The sequence below is a fragment of the Calliphora vicina genome, chromosome 4, assembly GCF_958450345.1.
Source record: "Calliphora vicina chromosome 4, idCalVici1.1, whole genome shotgun sequence".
Taxonomy (NCBI): Eukaryota; Metazoa; Arthropoda; class Insecta; order Diptera; family Calliphoridae; genus Calliphora; species Calliphora vicina.
Genome location: NC_088783.1, coordinates 105681584 through 105701668, shown reverse-complemented (window position 1 = coordinate 105701668; position 20085 = coordinate 105681584). Strand labels below are relative to the sequence as shown.

The window sequence follows — 20085 nt, the reverse complement described above, 5'->3', positions numbered from 1 at the left end:
TATAGAAAAGTTTGTGACAAACTCAGTTTTCTATAGAAAAGTTTGTGACAAACTCAGTTTTCTATAGAAAAGTTTGTGACCAACTCAGTTTTCTATAGAAAAGTTTGTGACAAACTCAGTTTTCTATAGAAAAGTTTGTGACAAACTCAGTTTTCTATAGAAAAGTTTGTGACAAACTCAGTTTTCTATAGAAAAGTTTGTGACAAACTCAGTTTTCTATAGAAAAGTTTGTGACAAACTCAGTTTTCTATAGAAAAGTTTGTGACAAACTCAGTTTTCTATAGAAAAGTTTGTGACAAACTCAGTTTTCTATAGAAAAGTTTGTGACAAACTCAATTTTCTATAGAAAAGTTTGTGACAAACTCAATTTTCTATAGAAAAGTTTGTGACAAACTCAATTTTCTATTGAAAATTTTGTGTCAAACTCAATTTTCTATAGAAAATTTTGTGACAAACTCAATTTTCTATAGAAAAGTTTGTGACAAACTCAGTTTTCTATAGAAAAGTTTGTGACAAACTCAGTTTTCTATAGAAAAGTTTGTGACAAACTCAGTTTTCTATAGAAAAGTTTGTGACAAACTCAGTTTTCTATAGAAAAGTTTGTGACAAACTCAGTTTTCTATAGAAAAGTTTGTGACAAACTCAGTTTTCTATAGAAAAGTTTGTGACAAACTCAGTTTTCTATAGAAAAGTTTGTGACAAACTCAGTTTTCTATAGAAAAGTTTGTGACAAACTCAGTTTTCTATAGAAAAGTTTGTGACAAACTCAGTTTTCTATAGAAAAGTTTGTGACAAACTCAGTTTTCTATAGAAAAGTTTGTGACAAACTCAGTTTTCTATAGAAAAGTTTGTGACAAACTCAGTTTTCTATAGAAAAGTTTGTGACAAACTCAGTTTTCTATAGAAAAGTTTGTGACAACCAGACTTTTCTATAGAAAAGTTTGTGACAACCAGACTTTTCTATAGAAAAGTTTGTGACAACCAGACTTTTCTATAGAAAAGTTTGTGACAACCAGACTTTTCTATAGAAAAGTTTGTGACAACCAGACTTTTCTATAGAAAAGTTTGTGACAACCAGACTTTTCTATAGAAAAGTTTGTGACAACCAGACTTTTCTATAGAAAAGTTTGTGACAACCAGACTTTTCTATAGAAAAGTTTGTGACAACCAGACTTTTCTATAGAAAAGTTTGTGACAACCAGACTTTTCTATAGAAAAGTTTGTGACAACCAGACTTTTCTATAGAAAAGTTTGTGACAACCAGACTTTTCTATAGAAAAGTTTGTGACAACCAGACTTTTCTATAGAAAAGTTTGTGACAACCAGACTTTTCTATAGAAAAGTTTGTGACAACCAGACTTTTCTATAGAAAAGTTTGTGACAAACTCAATTTTCTATAGAAAAGTTTGTGACAAACTCAATTTTCTATAGAAAAGTTTGTGTCTAACTGTATTTTCTATAGAAAAGTTTGTGTCTAACTGTATTTTCTATAGAAAATTTTATGTCTGACTGAATTTTCTATAGAAAATTTTATGTCTAACACAATTTGTAAACACTTTTGCCAAATGTCAGGTATAGCTTAGCAAATTGCTCTCTTTTTTGTGTACATTTGTAGCAAAATCTTTCAATAGTTGGCAAAAATATTCACTTATGATATATTTTCAAGGAGGTCTGTAATGATATAAAATAAGCAATGCTTTTTAGATTGCAGAAGCTTACAAATGCAATAGTTCGTTATTGATTATAAACTTATTTTTATGTTTAAGCTTTGAATCAATGAAAAACAACTGAAATATGGTAACATCTTCACAAATAATTCCTTATTTCCGTCATAGTGTATACGAGAGAGAGAGAGAGAGTGATGCTAAAGATAGCATCATTTTAACAATAATTGTTTATCTTCTTTTCTTTCACTTTCTCAATTACTTTAATTCCGCCATAATGTAAAGAAGAGGGAGAGAGAGAGCAAGTGATGCTAATGCAATATTAATTGCAAAAAAGTTAAAACATTTTTGAGGAGTTTAGTATTAAGTGCAAATGGTCTAGCAACAATGGCCCATAATCATAGTCAAACAATAAAGTCGGTTCTTTTTAAAAACAACACCTCAAATGTAGAAAATGTTTTCATACAATATACAACAAAATACAGACAAGTGGCACTGCTGAACAGCTGACATAGAAAATTAAAACAAAAACCAAAAAAGGTAGACAGTAAAAGTAACCGGGACAACTAAAAAAAAAAGTTTTTTGTGGTGGATTATTTAGAATCATATTTAGAATATTTTGGTACTAATTTTATTGATAACTGTTCAATAATTGAAAAATCTCTGCCAAATTCTTGTAACTTAATTTTTTTTTACTTTTTGCCGAACTTTTTTACATGGCGAAGAACAGCTGATGCTGTTGTTAAATGAGTTATTAACAGCTTCAGCTTGTTTTCTATTTACAGTCGACTTTAACGTCAAAAATATACTTTAACTTGCCTATGGTAGATCTAAAGTCTACTCTTAAGTAAAGACGACTTTATTTCTATTAAAATATACTTTATTTCTGACTATGATTATGATTATGGGCCAATGTAAATGCACAAATACGAAGAAAAATATTTAAAATGTTGCAATCGCAATGTTGCTAGAACATTCGCACTTTTGTGTTTTAAAAAGTACATAGTAGAGACATTTCCAATGCTATTTGTTGTTTAAAAAATTTCTTATATTTTTTTTTTAAACAAAATTACCAATTTATTTGCTAAACTTGTGCCACTAAACCACAATTTGTCTACGAACAGTTTTCAAAACAAAATAAAGTTATCAATTTTACTGACTGCTTGATATCTAATACTTGTTATGGAAACCTTCTTATAATATATTATTTCGTTAACAGAAACGAAGGGCATTTTGTGGCCTAACAACTATTTTAATAAAGTATATATTTACTCTAAGAAAAACTAAGTAGATACATATGGAAATATTAAACCCTTTTTTTTGGTATTAATAAATTTTAAAGGTATTGTTTACATTGTGTTACTAGTGTCAACATATTGACATTGGCAGCACCATAGTTTTAAAGAAAACAACCACAATGTCTAGTAAGTCAAGTGTCAAAGCTAATGTTTTGTTGACAAAACAAAGAAATAGTAAATACAGAGATGTTTAATTTATGTTTGTTACTTTGTTTTGTTTTTTTTTTATTAAAGAAAATATTTAAAAAGTTTTTTTAAAAAAAAAAAATTGCGTGTAATATTTTTTAATTCATCTCAACTTTCACATTCATTGAGAAAACAAAAAATAGTTTTTCATTAATAAAAAAATGTTTAAAAAAACAAAAGTAAAACCTCTTAGTTTTCAATTAATTTTTAGCTTTTCAACACTTTCACGCATAATTTAGTTAAAACAAAACAATTATTATTTATTTCTATGGAAAATTCATAAACATTTTGTTGGTGGTAATAAACTTTAGCCAGTAATTAAAATGCGTAGAAATTTCTGGGCCAAACATATTTGTATGTTTAGCTGTATTTTAATTTATTTGCAATGTATTCACATAAATACCTGATAATATGTGTTTATTTAAGTATTGGAAATTTCATATTAAAGAAAACTATATTTCTTTGTTATATAGCTATTGTTAACTTCACATACATACGATTGTTAAACCATAACCTGTTGGGTATAGACCAGAACTCTGTTTAGATTCACAATAACAGAGAATTTAATATTCAATCAGCTTTTCAGTTTTATGTGAGAAAATTGAGAAAATTATATATTTCTTTTGTACTAAACTATACGGGTAAATATTTTTGCAACTAAATATCTAATTAAATAGTAATCACTATAGTTTTACAATCATTCTTCCTTGTAGTTTCTTTTTTTAAACAAAAGAAATTGAAATATTTTCCATTATAAATTTTTCCTTTTGCTTTTAACTTAATTAAATAAATTAAATAAACTGTTTAATGATGCACAACTTAATGCAAAATAACAAACAAACAAGTAATCAATGTTTAAATATGAAAGTAGGAAGAAAATTCCTTTAAAAAAAAACATTAAACAATTTGTTAAAATTAATAAGAAAATAGTGAAAACAATATAATATTTGAATTTGTTTTTGTTCAACTAAAAGAAAAAGTAAAAGATTTTATAACTTTTTGCTTTAATATGAAAATATTTAACAAAAAATTCCTTTAAATAAATCAAGATTTACTCATTGTTCATTTAAATTATGTTTTAATTGGTTGTAATTATTTTTAACAGTATTTTTAATAAGTTAAACTTGCAATTCATTTCATTTTATGAAAATTAAATTTGCAAACTTCCCACAGTTCAATTTTATTTGCAGTTTTTCTATTGTTTACATTTTGCTGTGCACCATTTTAAGCTCAGCCTCACACTCTCACTCTCTCTCGCTAACTGTTCAGTGTTTACTTTATCATCAGGGATGGAAATGTTGATACGTTCTTAATTTTTTTTAGACATTTTTGTGTCTAACAGAATTTTCTATAGAAAAGCTTGTAAAAAAAGTCACACAATGACGGTGATAGACATATTGGTTCTATCCAGTGTTAAGACCACCATGAGGTTGGGTCTTGATGGTAGTTATCCACGCTAATCTTAGACACATATAAGTTTTGTATAAGTTTTTTTTTTCATTTTTTATTGAGCTAAATATTTTAGTTCAAATTGTTTATTTTATTAATTTCAACACTTTAGTTAATTTAAGAGAGGTTTTTTTAAAGATTTTTAAACAGTTTCTTTTAAAATAAAGTAAACATCTGAATTTTATTATTGTGTTAATAACACTAGTACCAATTAAATCTTTTATTTAAATTTCAACAACTCAAAATATAAACAATTATTTGAAGAGTACTTTGAACTTATTGTTACCATCCCATGTTTAAATAAATCTTTATTTTCAATCTATAATTTTTGAAATGTTTTTGATGAAATCATCAAATATGAAATTAATGCGGATGTTATTATTTTGTTTAGCCTTTTTTTCATACAATTTCCAAAGTATTTAAGCCCAACAACAGACATTGTGATCAAACTAGGCAAAGCAACAAAATTACTGTAGGCGTTTTTTTATTTTATTTTTTGATCTAAACATAAGTGACATTTGTTGTTATAATATCAAAAAAAAAAAAAATAAGAAAAATAAAAATTCTATGGAGTAACATACATATTTGTATAAAGTTTTTAAAAGAAATTTCCTATTAGAGGCTGTATTTTTTTGTTATGCTTTAAATGTTTAGAATATGACATTTCCAAAGAGAGTGACAACTTGGCGTAGCTGTTCACATGGCCGCAACAAAAACTATGAACTCATGTTGGATAATTTGTGTGTAAAAAGTACTAAACATCATTATTATCTTTTTTTTTGTACACCAACCAACAAAAAAAATAAAATGGAAGATGTGAACAACATCAAAAGAATAAATATTAAATGGCACGTAACTTAAGAAAACTACTTGGGTTTGCTTTACATTCCAAGTTCAATAGCCTACGAAAAAAACAACTAAAATAAAGTACTCTACTTTATACTATTAAGTCTATTTTATTACCTTCTAGAAATTCTAAAGAAAAACTGAAAAAAATATTTAGCAAAACCAAGCAGTGAAAAGAATTCAAGTTCAGTTTTTTTTCTAGTTTTAATGACTGGTTTTTTCGTAAATATTTTTGGTTTTGGCAACATTACAATTTCTTATTATAAGTATAATTCTTTAACTTCTAGGGGTGTTAAACTAAAACAAGTGTAAAATTAGTCGCAAAAAAATCATAAAAAAGGAAGACATAAAACCACCATACACATTTTCATACAACTCAAGTTTCACAAATTGACTGTCAACTTCAGTTGCGGCACAATGTCAACAAGTGAGCAACTGTACTAAAGCGTTTCTAATTAAAGAACTAAAAATATTATTTAATTTCCTTGAAATCTAAATTAGGAATAAGGTAGAAACAATTATTAAGTTTTTAATGACTCTTAGAGGCTTCTTTAAAATTAGCGGTTACAGACAATGGTGTTGGCTTTTGGTACTCCATTTTTGATCAGATTAGGATTGCTGGCATGTGGTTTTCACATCCAGATAGAATATACAACTCGAATTTATCAACGTTTAGCCGATATGTGGTCAAGAGTTGTAGGAAAGTACTTCAATAGAATCGGTTGTTTAAAACGACCTCGCAGGGTCTGATGATCGAGCTCGAATTCCTTACTTAAACTATGCTGGAACAAATATCAGGAAGATATCTCAATTATTCTGTTATTTAGGTTGGTCACAATGGGATCTGTTTTGAATGGATCTAAGTGAGCTGCTTGAAGAGCAGCTGCCCATGGAACCTAACCTAGGTTTGTTATAGATTGTTACCACCGTAGCTAACAATCTTTCTCCAAGCAACCATTTGGCAACATTATTTCATCTTAAAAGGAAAACAATTTTGAGTTACGAGGTGTCATCCTAAGACCTTACGTATGTTCTAATTGGATACTCCTTTACCAGTATCCTCTACCACACATAATTGGGTTTCAAAAAACCCTTGGAATATGTGAATTTATTGCAGGATTAACACGTGATATCTATAGGGAATTGACAACTTCTTATTTCTTTAGAAGTCCACCTAAAAGATGTTGTAGTAACACATTAACTTTGAACGTTAACTGCAAAATAATCCGGGAATTGTAATACCTCTCAAGCTACTCTTAGAAGTCTTTTAGAAAACATTCTTTTAATTTCCAAACAAGTAGCGTGAATTGGTCTCCATATTGATAAGATCACACTAATAAAAGACTTCCGAAATTTCTTGCCCCTACATACTCTTTCATCTTTTTTGTAATAAACGGCTCTTATACATTAGTAAGCTCCTTTAAAAATATTCCTCTGAGACCAAACGATTGATCATAGACGCAGACTTTCCGGGAAACTTGCCATTGAACGACATAATCCAACAGTATAGTGACATGACATGATTTTAATTTCCAAACAAGTAGAGTGGATTGGTCTCCATATTGATAAGATCACACTAATAAAAGACTTCCGAAATTTCTTGCCCCTACATACTCTTTCATCTTTTTTGTAATGAACGACTCTTATATGTTAGTAAGCTCCTTTAAAAACATTCCTCTGAGACCAAACGATTGAGAAAGTGATCATGGACACAGTATTTTTTGGGAAACTTGCCATTGAACGACAGAATCCAACACTATAGTGGGACGTTGGGTTCGTTGGTGGCTACACTCAATAGTATTTATATAAAACTTTGACATGATTTTAATTTCCAAACAAGTAGAGTGGATTGGTCTCCATATTGGTAAGACCACACTAAAGACTTCCAAAATATCATGACTCTCCTTCCTTTTTCACCTATTTTTGTAATGAACTCTTAAACGATAGTAATCTCCATTAAAAAAATTCCTGTGAGACCAAACGATTGAGAAATATGCCATCAATATCACCAGTCATCCAGTATTATATCCAAAAACAAGATGGAAAGTGGACTACCAGGAGCAACGAGACACTGAAAGTGATCCCGTACATACAATTTCCGGGAAACTTGCGATTGAACGACAGAACCCAACAGTATAGTGGGATGTTAGATTCGTTTACCCTCAAAAGTCTTTATATAAAACTTTGACAGGATTTTAATTTCCTAACAAGTAGAGTTTTCATGACTCTGCTGGCTCTTTCATCTTTTTTGTGATGAACGACTCTTAAGCTGCTTTAAAAAATTCCTCTGAAACAAAACGATTGAGAAATATGCCATCAAAATCACCAGCCATCCAATATTATATCCAAAAACAAAATGGAAAGTGGACTACCAGGAGCAACGAGACACTCACTATTCCGGAAACTTGTCATTGAACGACAGAACCCAACAGTATAGTGTGACGTTAGATTCGTTTACGATGGTGGCTACACTTAAAAGTCTTTGCATAAAACTTTAACATGATTTTAATTTCCAAACAAGTAGAGTGGATTGGTCTTCATATTGATAAGACCACACTAAAGACATCCGAAATTTCATGACTCTGCTGGTTCTTTCATCTTCTTTGTGATGACCAAACGATTGAGAAATATGCCATCAATATCACCAGCCATCCAGTATTATATCCAAAAACACAATGGAAAGTGGACTACCAGGAGCAACAAGACACTCACTGTTCCCGAAACTTTTCATTGAACACAAAAGTATAGTGGGATGTTAGATTCGTTTACGATGATGGCTACACACAAAAGTCTTTTTACAAAACTTTGACATGAATTTAATTTCCATATTGGTAAGACCACACCAAAAACATCCGAAATTTCATGAGTCTGAGAAATATGCCATCAAAATCACCAGCCATCCCGTATTATATCCAAAACAGGATGGAAAGTGGATTACCAGGAGCAACAAGCCACTGAAAATTATCAAGGACACACACTTTCCGGGAAACTTGCGTTTGAAAGACAGACCCCAAACGATAGATTCGTTTACGATGTTGGTGGACAAATTAAATAGATGCATGAAGAGTTTAGATCCCTAAAAGTCATGTGGATCGGATAGCAGTCTTTCCCTGGCTAATTGGAATCTGTATTTCATGGTCATATCTACTAGACTGAGAAACGAAATGTAATATTGCAAAAGTTGGGAAAGCGTCACATACCTTATCATTAATCTTAATGAAAACTTTACCAAAAATCACCGACAATCTTACTCATACGAATATCAGTGGATCTAAAGCTGTTATTATCCTCTCAATAACAGAGTTTCTCAGAAAAGACCCCAGAGTCTACATCACAATTCATATTCTTTCAATAGGATACCCTTTCCGACTAAAAGAAAACTTTGAACAACCTTTTAAATTCTGTAAAAGGTTGTGTCCGAAGGCTGTATTGAAAACAAATTTAAGGTTCTTGCATGATCGTACATTCTTGATCTGCAATGTCAAAATATTGTTTTAAGGAGAATGACAACCATATTATGGTTTATTGAGACGACAGTACTCCGGTTAGTAGGATATACTGAGAAATCACTTGAGTTTGGCTATTTCACACTGATGGCTTTCTGGATAAAGAAGAGGCTTTTGACCTAGTGGAGGACTCCTCTATAGGACCAGCCCTACATTAGTTAGGGCTAGAGCTAACCATAAGAACATCCGTTCAAGAATAGGAACGACTTCGATTTTAAAACTGGTTAAAAGCAACATGATGAAATCTAGGTACTAGTAAAATGTCTACTACACCATCCTCTTGCATTTAGGTATCTAATAAGGTCTCCCAGTCTTTTTTCCGATACCACAGAATGGTCATCCAGTATATGTTTGTCCAAGAAAAGCTACATGAACTGACGTACTTTCGCAGACAAGATGAACCACTTTTCCTCCTTTTTGGCGGTCCCAGCAGCCAAGGCAATCACTTCTAAAATGAGACAGCTTTTCTATTTACCGATTGTCCAATGTTCTTAATGATCTGTTGAAACCTCCGTCAGCCTTTAAATGTCTTCTAGACCAACCTCTTACATTTAGGAATCAATAAAGGTCTCCCAGTCTTATTTCTGATATTTTAGAATGGCCGTCCAGTATATATTTTTCCAAAAAAGAGTTAAATGAACTGGCGTACATTCGCAGAGAAGTTGAACTAATTTTCCTCCTTACACGGCCCCAGCAGCTAAGACAATCACTTCTCAAGGGAAGTGAGAGACAGCTTGTCTATTGAAGGATTGTGCAATGATCCAAATGATCTATTAACCCCTCCATCAGCCTTTAAATGTGTATTTGGTTTCGATTTAAATGTAGAAAAGTGTGTTTTACATTCTATGTGGCTCAACCTTTTCTGGAAACTCCACAAGTATTCTATAGATGTCATGTATTTTCCAAACCTCAGAAGATTCCACTTTCAATAATCCGGATATCTTTATCTTCATTCTCATTCTACTGGTGGTCTAAGCTGAGAGTAGTGTATGATTAGAGTGACAGAAGTGCCAGGGCGAAAATAACTTGACACCAATATTACCTCAAATATTCCTGGCATATAGTATCTTAAATGTCCCATAGATCGCCAACATTTCAGCCTGAAACACAGTAGTTCCTCAAAGAACAGCCCAGAACCTAAACTACAGCTCATTTAAGAACCTTCATTAAGAGGATCGGCAATATCTTCTGCTAACAGATTTGGAAAACGGTCCAAGAATCTTATCTCGAGTTTCTAAGAGAAGACCCCAGATACAATTCATAGCCTTTTCATATGACTAAAAGGAAACTTTGAACAACCTAGTTTGAGAACAAAATCTGCGGGCTTAATGTTCTTGCATGATCGTACGTTCTTGATCTGCAATGTCAAAAGAGATTGGTTTAAGGAGGATGAAAGGCTTTACATTCTTGATCTCCAGCATTTAGATGAAGATTCAGTGCAATATAACGTATGTGGAATAAAATTGAAACAAACATGGTGACGTACTTGAGTAAAAGTTTTTCAGGACTCAAATTTTGACTTCTTTGGAATTTGATTTGACCGTCAATTCCAATTATTGTAATAAATTATGAAATGTGTTGAAAAAATTAATAATTTCATGAAATGAAACATTAAAAATTATTTTCGAAAACAGAAACTTCCAACCAAGAAGAGTTTCCGCTCTATGTCTATTCTCTATGGTTCCAACTTTCATGAATCTTCAGTTTTTTATCATAAATGTTATTCTGGAAATTGATCGGAAACATTTTTTTTAAAAAAATGTTAATTCTCCAGTCCTAAGATTTGCAACTTGTCTATATAAATTTTAACAGTCAAATTAATAAATTATTTATGGCTTTAATTAATAATCATATAATCATTGAATGAAATTAATATGTTTTAAAGAATTTTCTTTCAATTATTTGTTTACATCCTTGGCTTCTGTCAACGGCAATGTTTTGTAAACTTTTTTTCTGTACAAAATTTTGGAATTTTCAATCTTTTGAATTTTTGTTTCTTTTTTTTGTTTCTTTTTTGCTGTAATTGACCACATTTTCAGTTTATTCCCTTTTAGTTATTTTAACCACAAACTTCCGCCGGTTTTTTTTGTTTGTTTTATTCATTCTTGTTTTCTTTTTGCCATGTTTTATTGTAATTATTCTTTTGTAGTTGTTATTATTTTAGCTGTACAACAAATTTTTATGGGGTTTCCTTTTACGTTTCAGTGTGATTCGTTTGCAGCTCAGGGCCCTGTGTGTAAATTCACTTTGATCAAGTGCTGTTTTTGTCATGTTTCTTAGCACAGAAACAAAAATTCATTTTAAATGAAAGGAATTTTTTGAATTGGTTTTCTTGTTTGCAGAACTAGCATGAATTAAAATCAGTTGTAATCAGTTTGACGCAATCATGGGAAATAAGAGGAAATTAAGACCTTCAATGGGTGGCGGATATTATTTGGCCAATGGTAACAAAAGAGGCCAATATAAGTTTGTTTAAACTTCTTTGATGCATTGCCAACAATAACAAATGGCAAATTAAGGGAAATACTGGAAAAAAACTTATTTTTTGAGTATTCTTTGATTGGAAAATACTGAATTGAAAAGAAACTATAAAATTGAAAGCAAAAATTAGCAATTATAGAAAATAGGGCCACTAAAGACGATTATTAAATGGAAATTAAGAAATTCAATGAAAAACTTGCCAACCACAGCCTGCTTGCATTGCCAATTATACACAAATTTGTAAATATAATTATGTAAATAAGAAACTATTAAACAGTTTTAAATCTTATAAATATAGAAATTTTATTGATTATCTTTAAATTTTAATCAAATTGTTTAAATTCCATGTTGGAAAGAAAACAAAACTTTCGAATTTTCTTTTTGTTATTTAGAAATTTCATTGTTTACCAAAACTAAACAGTAGATTATTTATAAAATTTACTGAAAGATTGACAGACACAATAAAGAATCCCCCCTCCCCTTCTTGCCTTTATCTTTATCATATTGTTGTATCATTGGCAAGTTCAAGTATCATTTTATATTCATTTAGGAAGACTTTTATGTTTATATTATGACTAAAGATTGATATAATTTGTAAATAGTTTACATTGGCTGGTTTATTTGAACAATTTTAAATAAATAAAGGAATATTTGGAATATTTTACAACAAATATCCAACACAGCATGAATTGTTTCTAATTAAATGAAAACAAAATAGGAAAAATGCAAATCATTTCAAATAGATTTAAAGATTAAGGTAAACAAATCTAAATATTTTAAGAAATATAGAGAATTTAAGTTTTATTTATTTCATTTATCTTGAAATTATTGATTTAATAAATAAAACGATAATAAAACTAAAGAATTGTCACTTTATAAACAAAAAATAAGTTATCATCACTTATCAATAACATAAAGCAGCAAATCTGGGGTAGAGAGAGAGGGAGGGAGACTAGGACAAAGAGAGTGTTAGGCAGAGCTTAGTAAACAAGGCGAATTTATATACCAAGGTGGTGTTGATGGCGAATTCAGGCAAATACGAGCAAATTCATTAATTTTGTATATATGGAGTATGAATTCGCTCGTATTTGCATGTATTCGCCTTAATTAAATGTAAACAACATTAAAAGAGTAAATAAAAATGAACTTTGGGCAGTTTACAAATAAATTTAACAAATTAATTTAAATAAAATTCAATTAATTGCAGAATTAAATTTTTAAAAAGACTGTTAAATATAATTTAATTAAATTAAGTTACAATTTAAAAAAAATAACTTTGAAAGTCTAGTTTGAAATAAATTATGGTTTTTTTTGAGATTAATACTTTTGCAAAAAATCAACTGGTGTTCACTTTACCATATCCTGGGAACACTACTAATTTTAATAAAACTTCTTTACAGCATTTTTTTTACACCAACGAATTTAAAAAAAAAATCCCCAAAATCCTCACAGGTGCATGTTATATACAAAAAAAGTCTCAAGTTTTATGAATAAAATCCCAGCATAAAATCACTACTGCCTACCAATGTTAACTTAATACAGAAATTATTTAGTTTTTAAATGCAACACAAAATCTACCTTAATTTAAAACCAAAAATTATATTTAAACAAATAAAAAAAAATAATATCAAACCAAAAATAAAAACCCCTTAAAACTTAACACAAAAAAAAATGAATTGTGTTGCTATACCGCCCTCCGAAGATAAACGCAATGCTGCTGCCGCCAACGCCAACACAAATTCCTCCAACTCTTCCACTCCTTTGCACATTATGCATTCCGAGGTAACTCTGACCACGCCCATTATAGAAAATGGCTGTAATACTTCAAGTACGGGTTCGCATAAGTCTCAATCTTTACAGCGCACCACCACAACGCATCTGTATTGTCGCTCGTTGGAAAAGGATGCAGCCGCTTTGGCTGTCCCTCAAAGACGTACCTCGAATTCAAGGGGTTTTGCCTCGTGTCTAAGGGGTGAAAGAGATGATGCTTTTTTGGATTATCAACAAAGAGCCATACAATATGAGTCAAGTGTGAATGGTAGGCAGCAACAGCATCAGCAGCAAATGCAACAGCATCAGTTGCAGCATGCAGCAGGGCTTCAGCAACAATATTATCAACAGCAACAGCAGCTGGGGCATCAGCTAATGGATGAAAATCATCCGGCACAGGTGCTGCAGACAAGTATGAGTAGTACGGGCAGTGGCAGTAACTATGAAACGACAACGGGCAGGAGTAAGTAGAAAAAAAATTAACATAATTTAGCGTTTTATTAATATGAAAACAATAGGAAATGTTTCGAAATATATCACAGCCTTGCTCTATATATTTTAAGTTTGCTTAACTTTATTTAATAATACAAACGTTTTAAAAAGCATATCTTTGGCATCACTGCTTTAAGATCCAACCGCCAGTGTCGTCCATTCAGTGTTTTTTTGAGCGCTTTTCAATAACCTAACAGTGTTTTTGTTAGTGAGTTAAGAGCAATTAAATTAGGGAGAAATTTACTTCAAAATTTCAATTAATTTTCCAAATATTTTTGTTAATACAAATATTAGGCAAATAAGTAGCTTTACATTTGATAATGTTGTGATCGGTAATGCAGTGCAAAAAATCATACGTCAACAGAGATATTTTTGGAACTTTATCACTGTAAGTAAATAATAAGCAAGTCATTTAAAACGCCTACTTATTGCTTGTTAGAATGTTAAAAAAACAAAGCAACAAACAAATTAAAAAACAAAAATATTTAATATTTTATTTCCCCTTCCCCCTACATCATCAGCATTCTCTCTTTATCAAATGAATGGCTACTAAACTGTTCTTAAATTGGCATCATATCACAACACCTGATTTAATGAAGTGTCATCTTTTGTGTCAGTGTATATAAAAGATTCATTCGCTTGATCTGTTTTAATTGCCATGACTATTTTTGGTCTAGCGTTGCCAACACACTGAATGTCTGATTTAGCAAGTTTACGTTTTTTTATTGTTGTTTCTAAATAAGGAATAGCGAATAAATTTTGTGGCTTTTTTTAATTGATTATTATTTATGGTTATTATATCATTATTTTATGACTCAATATTGTTGAAATTAGTTCTTTGGTTTGTTAGTTTAAAGAAACATTAAACGAAATTTGTTTAGTAAAGCAAGTAAATTTAAAAAAAATAATAATTTTTGTGACAATTTAAACAATTATAATACAATAAAAGGATTAATAATAACCTTACAGTTATTAAAGTGAAACATTAAAATGGATATTGTGTAAATAGTTGACACAACAGATTTGTTTATGATTAGAAATTAACCCCCGTCTTGACATGCTATCTATTTGTTTACACGTTGAACAAATTCATGTCTGCATATGGACAACTTCTTGTCGATGTTATGTTATTGTTCAAACAAAATTGTCAGAAGATTTGTTCCCTCAACTATGTCTGCCATCAAATTACATTTTCACACAAACATTACAAAGAAAACTATGAACATGAATATCGACACGTTTTCCCCACACAAAAGAACATTAACCAAATTGTGTCAGTAATTCCATTTTGTCAAGACTTGCGGACAAAACTCATTAACTGTCACAATTTCAGCTCCAACAGGTTTGTCTTGACAACAAATGTCATTAAATATTATGATAAAATTGCCAAGTATAGGGTAAAGAGTAGACAACACAGTGTTATGATAACTTTGACACCCACTTGTTTTCTTTTGATTTTTTCAAAATCAACTACAAATTACGTTGCTAAATTATGAATGAACTCTGCAAAAACCACACAAAATAAGTATTTATATTTTCTTTAGTCAAAATAACTCATAATTTTTTATTAAATATTAAAAAAACATAAAATAAAAGCATGAACAGATGCGCCCCAAACAAAATGACTCATTTTCGGCAGTTTATTTTTGAGTATTTTTGTTATCCAAAAAGCAAGGGGTTGCTTTGTTTAAATATTAATTTTAAACTCTATAAATTTCATTGACAACAGTCGGATGTGTTAAAAAAAACACAAACATTTCAGCGAGACAATATAATAGCAAAAGATCAGACACCGTAAATGACAATGTAAACAGTGAAATCCCTTAAAAATTAAAGAAATATTTAAGGGATAGCTTTAACTGATTATTATATCATGATGAAATAATTCTCACTCTTTTATTATGTTAACCCGTGTCTAAACTTGACAAATATTTACCACAACATTCAATGACAAATATTATTATGGCAAAGTTATCTAACCCCCTGTCTATACTTGACAAATGTCAAGACAAAATTGTCTAAGTAAAAGCACTAAAAATTTTGTCATAACGAAGAAACAATGCTAATAAGTGGGGACTATACCTGATAATTTTTTATCTTGACAACCATTTTGACACATATCATGCCATAAATGTATTAGGTCTAGATATAGGGTAAAGCTCTTACAATTGTGTCATAACGATGCAATAACACTAATAAATGGAGACTATACCTGATACATTTTTTTATTGACAGCCATTTTGAAGCATATCAAACAAAAATATATCAAGTATAGATATGAAATTCGTTGTATCATATATTTACCTCCTGTCTCGACGAGCAGTTTTTATATCTTAATATAAGGAAGTATGTATCCAGAATAATGTACTGTATTTCCAATATATATTACATAAATCTGTATTTATGTTAAAGGGGTGGAGAACACCAAAACTGGCAATTTATTTTTATAAGAATTTTATTCATCTCATTTTTTGTTTAATTTTTCATTCTTAAAAGAATTATTTTTGTTGCTCTTTATTTCTGCTAAGAAAATTCTCAATTTTATAACAAACAAGTAAGAGAGATATATTCGGCTGTGCCGAATCTTATATAACCTTCACCAAATTATACTTCAAAATACAAATTTTAAATATTTTTAGGTAAACAATAATAAAAAAAATAATTTATTTTTCCAGTTATTTCATTTTTGGAAAAAAAAAATCGAGGATGTCCTGGTTTTTTCCTCATATCTCAGCCATTTGTGGACCGATTTTGCTGATTTTAAATAGGAAACTTCTCGAAAGCATGTCTGACAGAATTATTGTAGATTTGGATCCCGAAGATATCTGGTGTCTTCAGAAAATTGATTTCAACAGACAGACAGACGGACATGGCTTAATCGACTCCGCTATCTATAAGGATCCAGAATATATATACTTTAAAAGGTCGGAAAATTATATTGTGGAAATTACAAACGGAATGACAAACTTATATATACCCTTCTCACGAAGGTGAAGGGTATAAAAGCAGACAAATTTAATAGCTTAAGACCAACATAATTTTTTAGCCACGAATCTAAATATTTATAGCTCAATAATTATATGAACATAAAACACAAGTGCTCTAGGCCAGCAATAAAATTTCTCAATTACGAACACAAAAATCTCCAAGCTTATTGCACGTGTAGACGAGAAGTCTATGACTGAGAACATGTTCTCTTGCTAAGAAATTGATAACTGGCTTAAACATTTCCTTCACTTATAAACTAAATTACATTACACATTTTTTTAATTAATCCCACATTGAGAGTTTTCACTGTATTGTTTTATTTTAATTAAAGTACAATGCAATACAAAAAATAAAAATGCCTTAAAATAAAAACATCTAAACTAAGTATAAAGCAATATAGCAACATGAATGAATAAACAGAATGAATTGTTTCTGTGTTTTTTTTTATTTTTAAAGTTCGAATGTTAAATTTATTAGAAAACCCTCAACTCTTAAGCTTTTTCAATTGAAATTGTTTTGGAAATTATATGGAATTGTTAAAAAACAAAAAAACATATTTCTTCACCCTCTTTATTTTTTAGGAAAAAAAAACAGAATTTTTTTAATACTTTAATTCTTATGCCGTTATTTCCAGCTCGTATTACCAATTGAATTTTTTTTATCGAGTGTTTATGGTTGTCAAATTAATTTCTCTTAATTGTTTTCAATAAACTGACAACAACAATCCCTCTTCCCTATTAAAACAATGTAAACAAAAGCTTAAACATATGGTTTGACAGGCAACACTAACAAATACCACATTGCTGGTTTAGTTTTGTTGTTGTTTATGTTACAGTGTTGTATCTGTACAATATTTTCAGTTAATTCAATGATTTGTTTAGTTTTTTTTTATGTTTTATTTTATTGTATAAACAAGTGTATTGAATTTCATGAAATTGTGGTAATGATTTAACAGAAATTAAGGGAACAGAACCGAAAATAAGAAATTAATTTATATAGAAAAATAAGAAATTACAAATATAATTTAAATGTCTACATGTGCTCCACTCTTGGACATAAACATAAATGGATGAATATAGTTTCTTTATACTGCCAACAGTATTATTTATGTTAAATCAGACAAATTTCTTGTGTAGACGAGAGTTAATAGATTTGTTTTTCTTTTAGCTTTAGAACCCATTAATTTTGACCAATATTTTCTTAAGTTTTAAATTAAAACCCCATTGATACCCCCGTGGAAATAAAGTTTTGTTATACTGCTTATGTTAAGACATAAAATTGTGCCCTCTATACGAAGTTTAATAAATTTGTTTTCATTTTACCTTTAAAATCCATTAATTTTGACCAATATTTTTCTATATTTTTAATAAAAAAAACCCTATTACATCATTCTTCCTAAAGCAATTATATGCTATTTTCTAAATTCATTCCACTCTCACAATTATCATCATGACTCATCTTCCCCAAGGCGTACACAAATTAAATGCCTTAAAATACCTAGCATGAAAATTGATGATTATTTTAATATTTTGCAAATATTTTTTTTATGTAAATTTTCCTAATAACTCAACACTTTTCACTGAATTAATAATACATATGAAAATGAAAAATCAACGAAATAAATTTTTTAATAAATGTGCGAAATTTTCTCATCATTAAAAAAAATAGACAACAATAGCTAGAGGATGGGAGGATAGAGACAGATAGATGAATAAATACATGACTGTAATAATAAAAAAATGCATGATAAATATAACAAAAAAAAATATTGAATACATACAACATGATTGCATGTAAAAGTATCATTTACAAAAATAAAAAATGACAGCAAAAACAGGGTTGTTTATAAAAGCAATTGTCTATAGATTTTTTTTGTTAAAAAAACTTTTCATGATACTGATAAATCATTAAACTAAAAACTGTGTTAATTATTAAGAGACAAAAAATATAAAAGAATTTTTTAGATTTAAATCTTTGTTATGCAAAATTTGTTTAAAAAAAAAACCCGTCTAGTTTGTTTAAATTTAAATACAAACTGCAACATAAAACTCTTTAGACCGGATGTTAAAATGGAATTCTATAAATTGTGATGAGATTATGGTTTTTTGTAGACTTCCTTTGCTTTATTTTTTTACAAAATTGAATTTTAGCTATTTAGTCATATTAAATGTTTGTGGCAGCAAAAATTTCAAATTAAAATTATGTTTTTTACAGGAAATCAAACAGAAATTTATCATAATTACCTTTAATTTAGATCATAACTCTTTATTATTTTTATTTTATATAAAAAAATGATTTAAAAATACTTTAAAACTAAAAAAACACACAATACAAAGTTTCATGCCCAATTATCTTGTCATTTAATCTTTAATTTGTAGTTATTATTAATTTAAGCCCTTTTATTTATTGCCTGAGAAGCTAATTTACAAAGGACTTAACGTACAATTAGTTTTAAACAGGTTTTTGCCTAAAAGTTTGCTTTATTTTTTAATATTCTATATAATTTGACCAAATAGTTGGCATCACCTTCATTTTTACCGGTAACATCAGGGATGTAACATTTAGTAGTATTAAAAATAAAGACACAAATTAGTTGGCATCACCGTTATTTTAACAGCTAATAGCAGGGATGTAATATGTAGTACCATTAAAAAGTGAGGTTACAAACCCAGATAATAACAATTAAACAGTAATTCAACAAATTTCTTCTTTAAAACATATAATTATTAAAATTTGTATCTTAAAAACAACTGTCTTTGTTTTAAACAATCTTAAAATTATAAATTATTTCAAAAATTATTATAATTTTTTTAATATGTATATATATTTTGTGTTTTACTTAATACTTAAAATAATCTTTAAACAAAAACCACTTAAGCTCTTTAGCAAATAATCTTAAATAATGATGGTTCTTTGTACTTCAATCCTCATCATCATCATCATCGTCGTCGTCATCACCATCATTATATGTTTAGATCAAAAAGACTAGTAGCCAGTCATTTGTAAAACAAAAATAAATTATATTTAACTTAAAACCAAGTGATGTGTTGCATATTTTCTTTTCTTTTTTTATTTTGCTTTTATGTTCTACATATTTATTATCATATTTCTAGTATATACTTTTTTTAATTTATCCATATGATTGTTTTTCAAGTGGAAAGATTATAATATAAAGATTTTGTTTGGTTTTGAATGTCTTAAAGGTTGCAATTCTTAGTTTTTAATTTTATAAAGACAATTTTTAAAAATAACAAAATCAAGAGAGCCATATTCGGTGCCTAATCTTAATATACCCTTCACCAAATTATACAAATTTTAAATATTTTTAGGTAAACAAAAATTTTTTTTTGCAAAATAGTTTTTTTCATTTTTTTTGGAAAAAAAATTGTTTCGAATTGTTATTTT

The 20085-nt window shown here is 29.1% G+C and overlaps 1 protein-coding gene across 1 annotated transcript in view; it reads left to right on the top strand.

Annotated features, from left to right (window-relative positions):
* The window catches only part of LOC135958846 (PH and SEC7 domain-containing protein-like), a 70708-nt gene that overhangs the window by 18645 nt on the left and 31978 nt on the right, over positions 1-20085 (top strand). Inside the window, exon 2 of the mRNA XM_065509770.1 lies at positions 12831-13663. Coding sequence (XP_065365842.1) covers positions 13102-13663 — 562 coding nt within the window. The 5' untranslated portion in view covers positions 12831-13101. The remainder of the gene's footprint in view (positions 1-12830; positions 13664-20085) is intronic.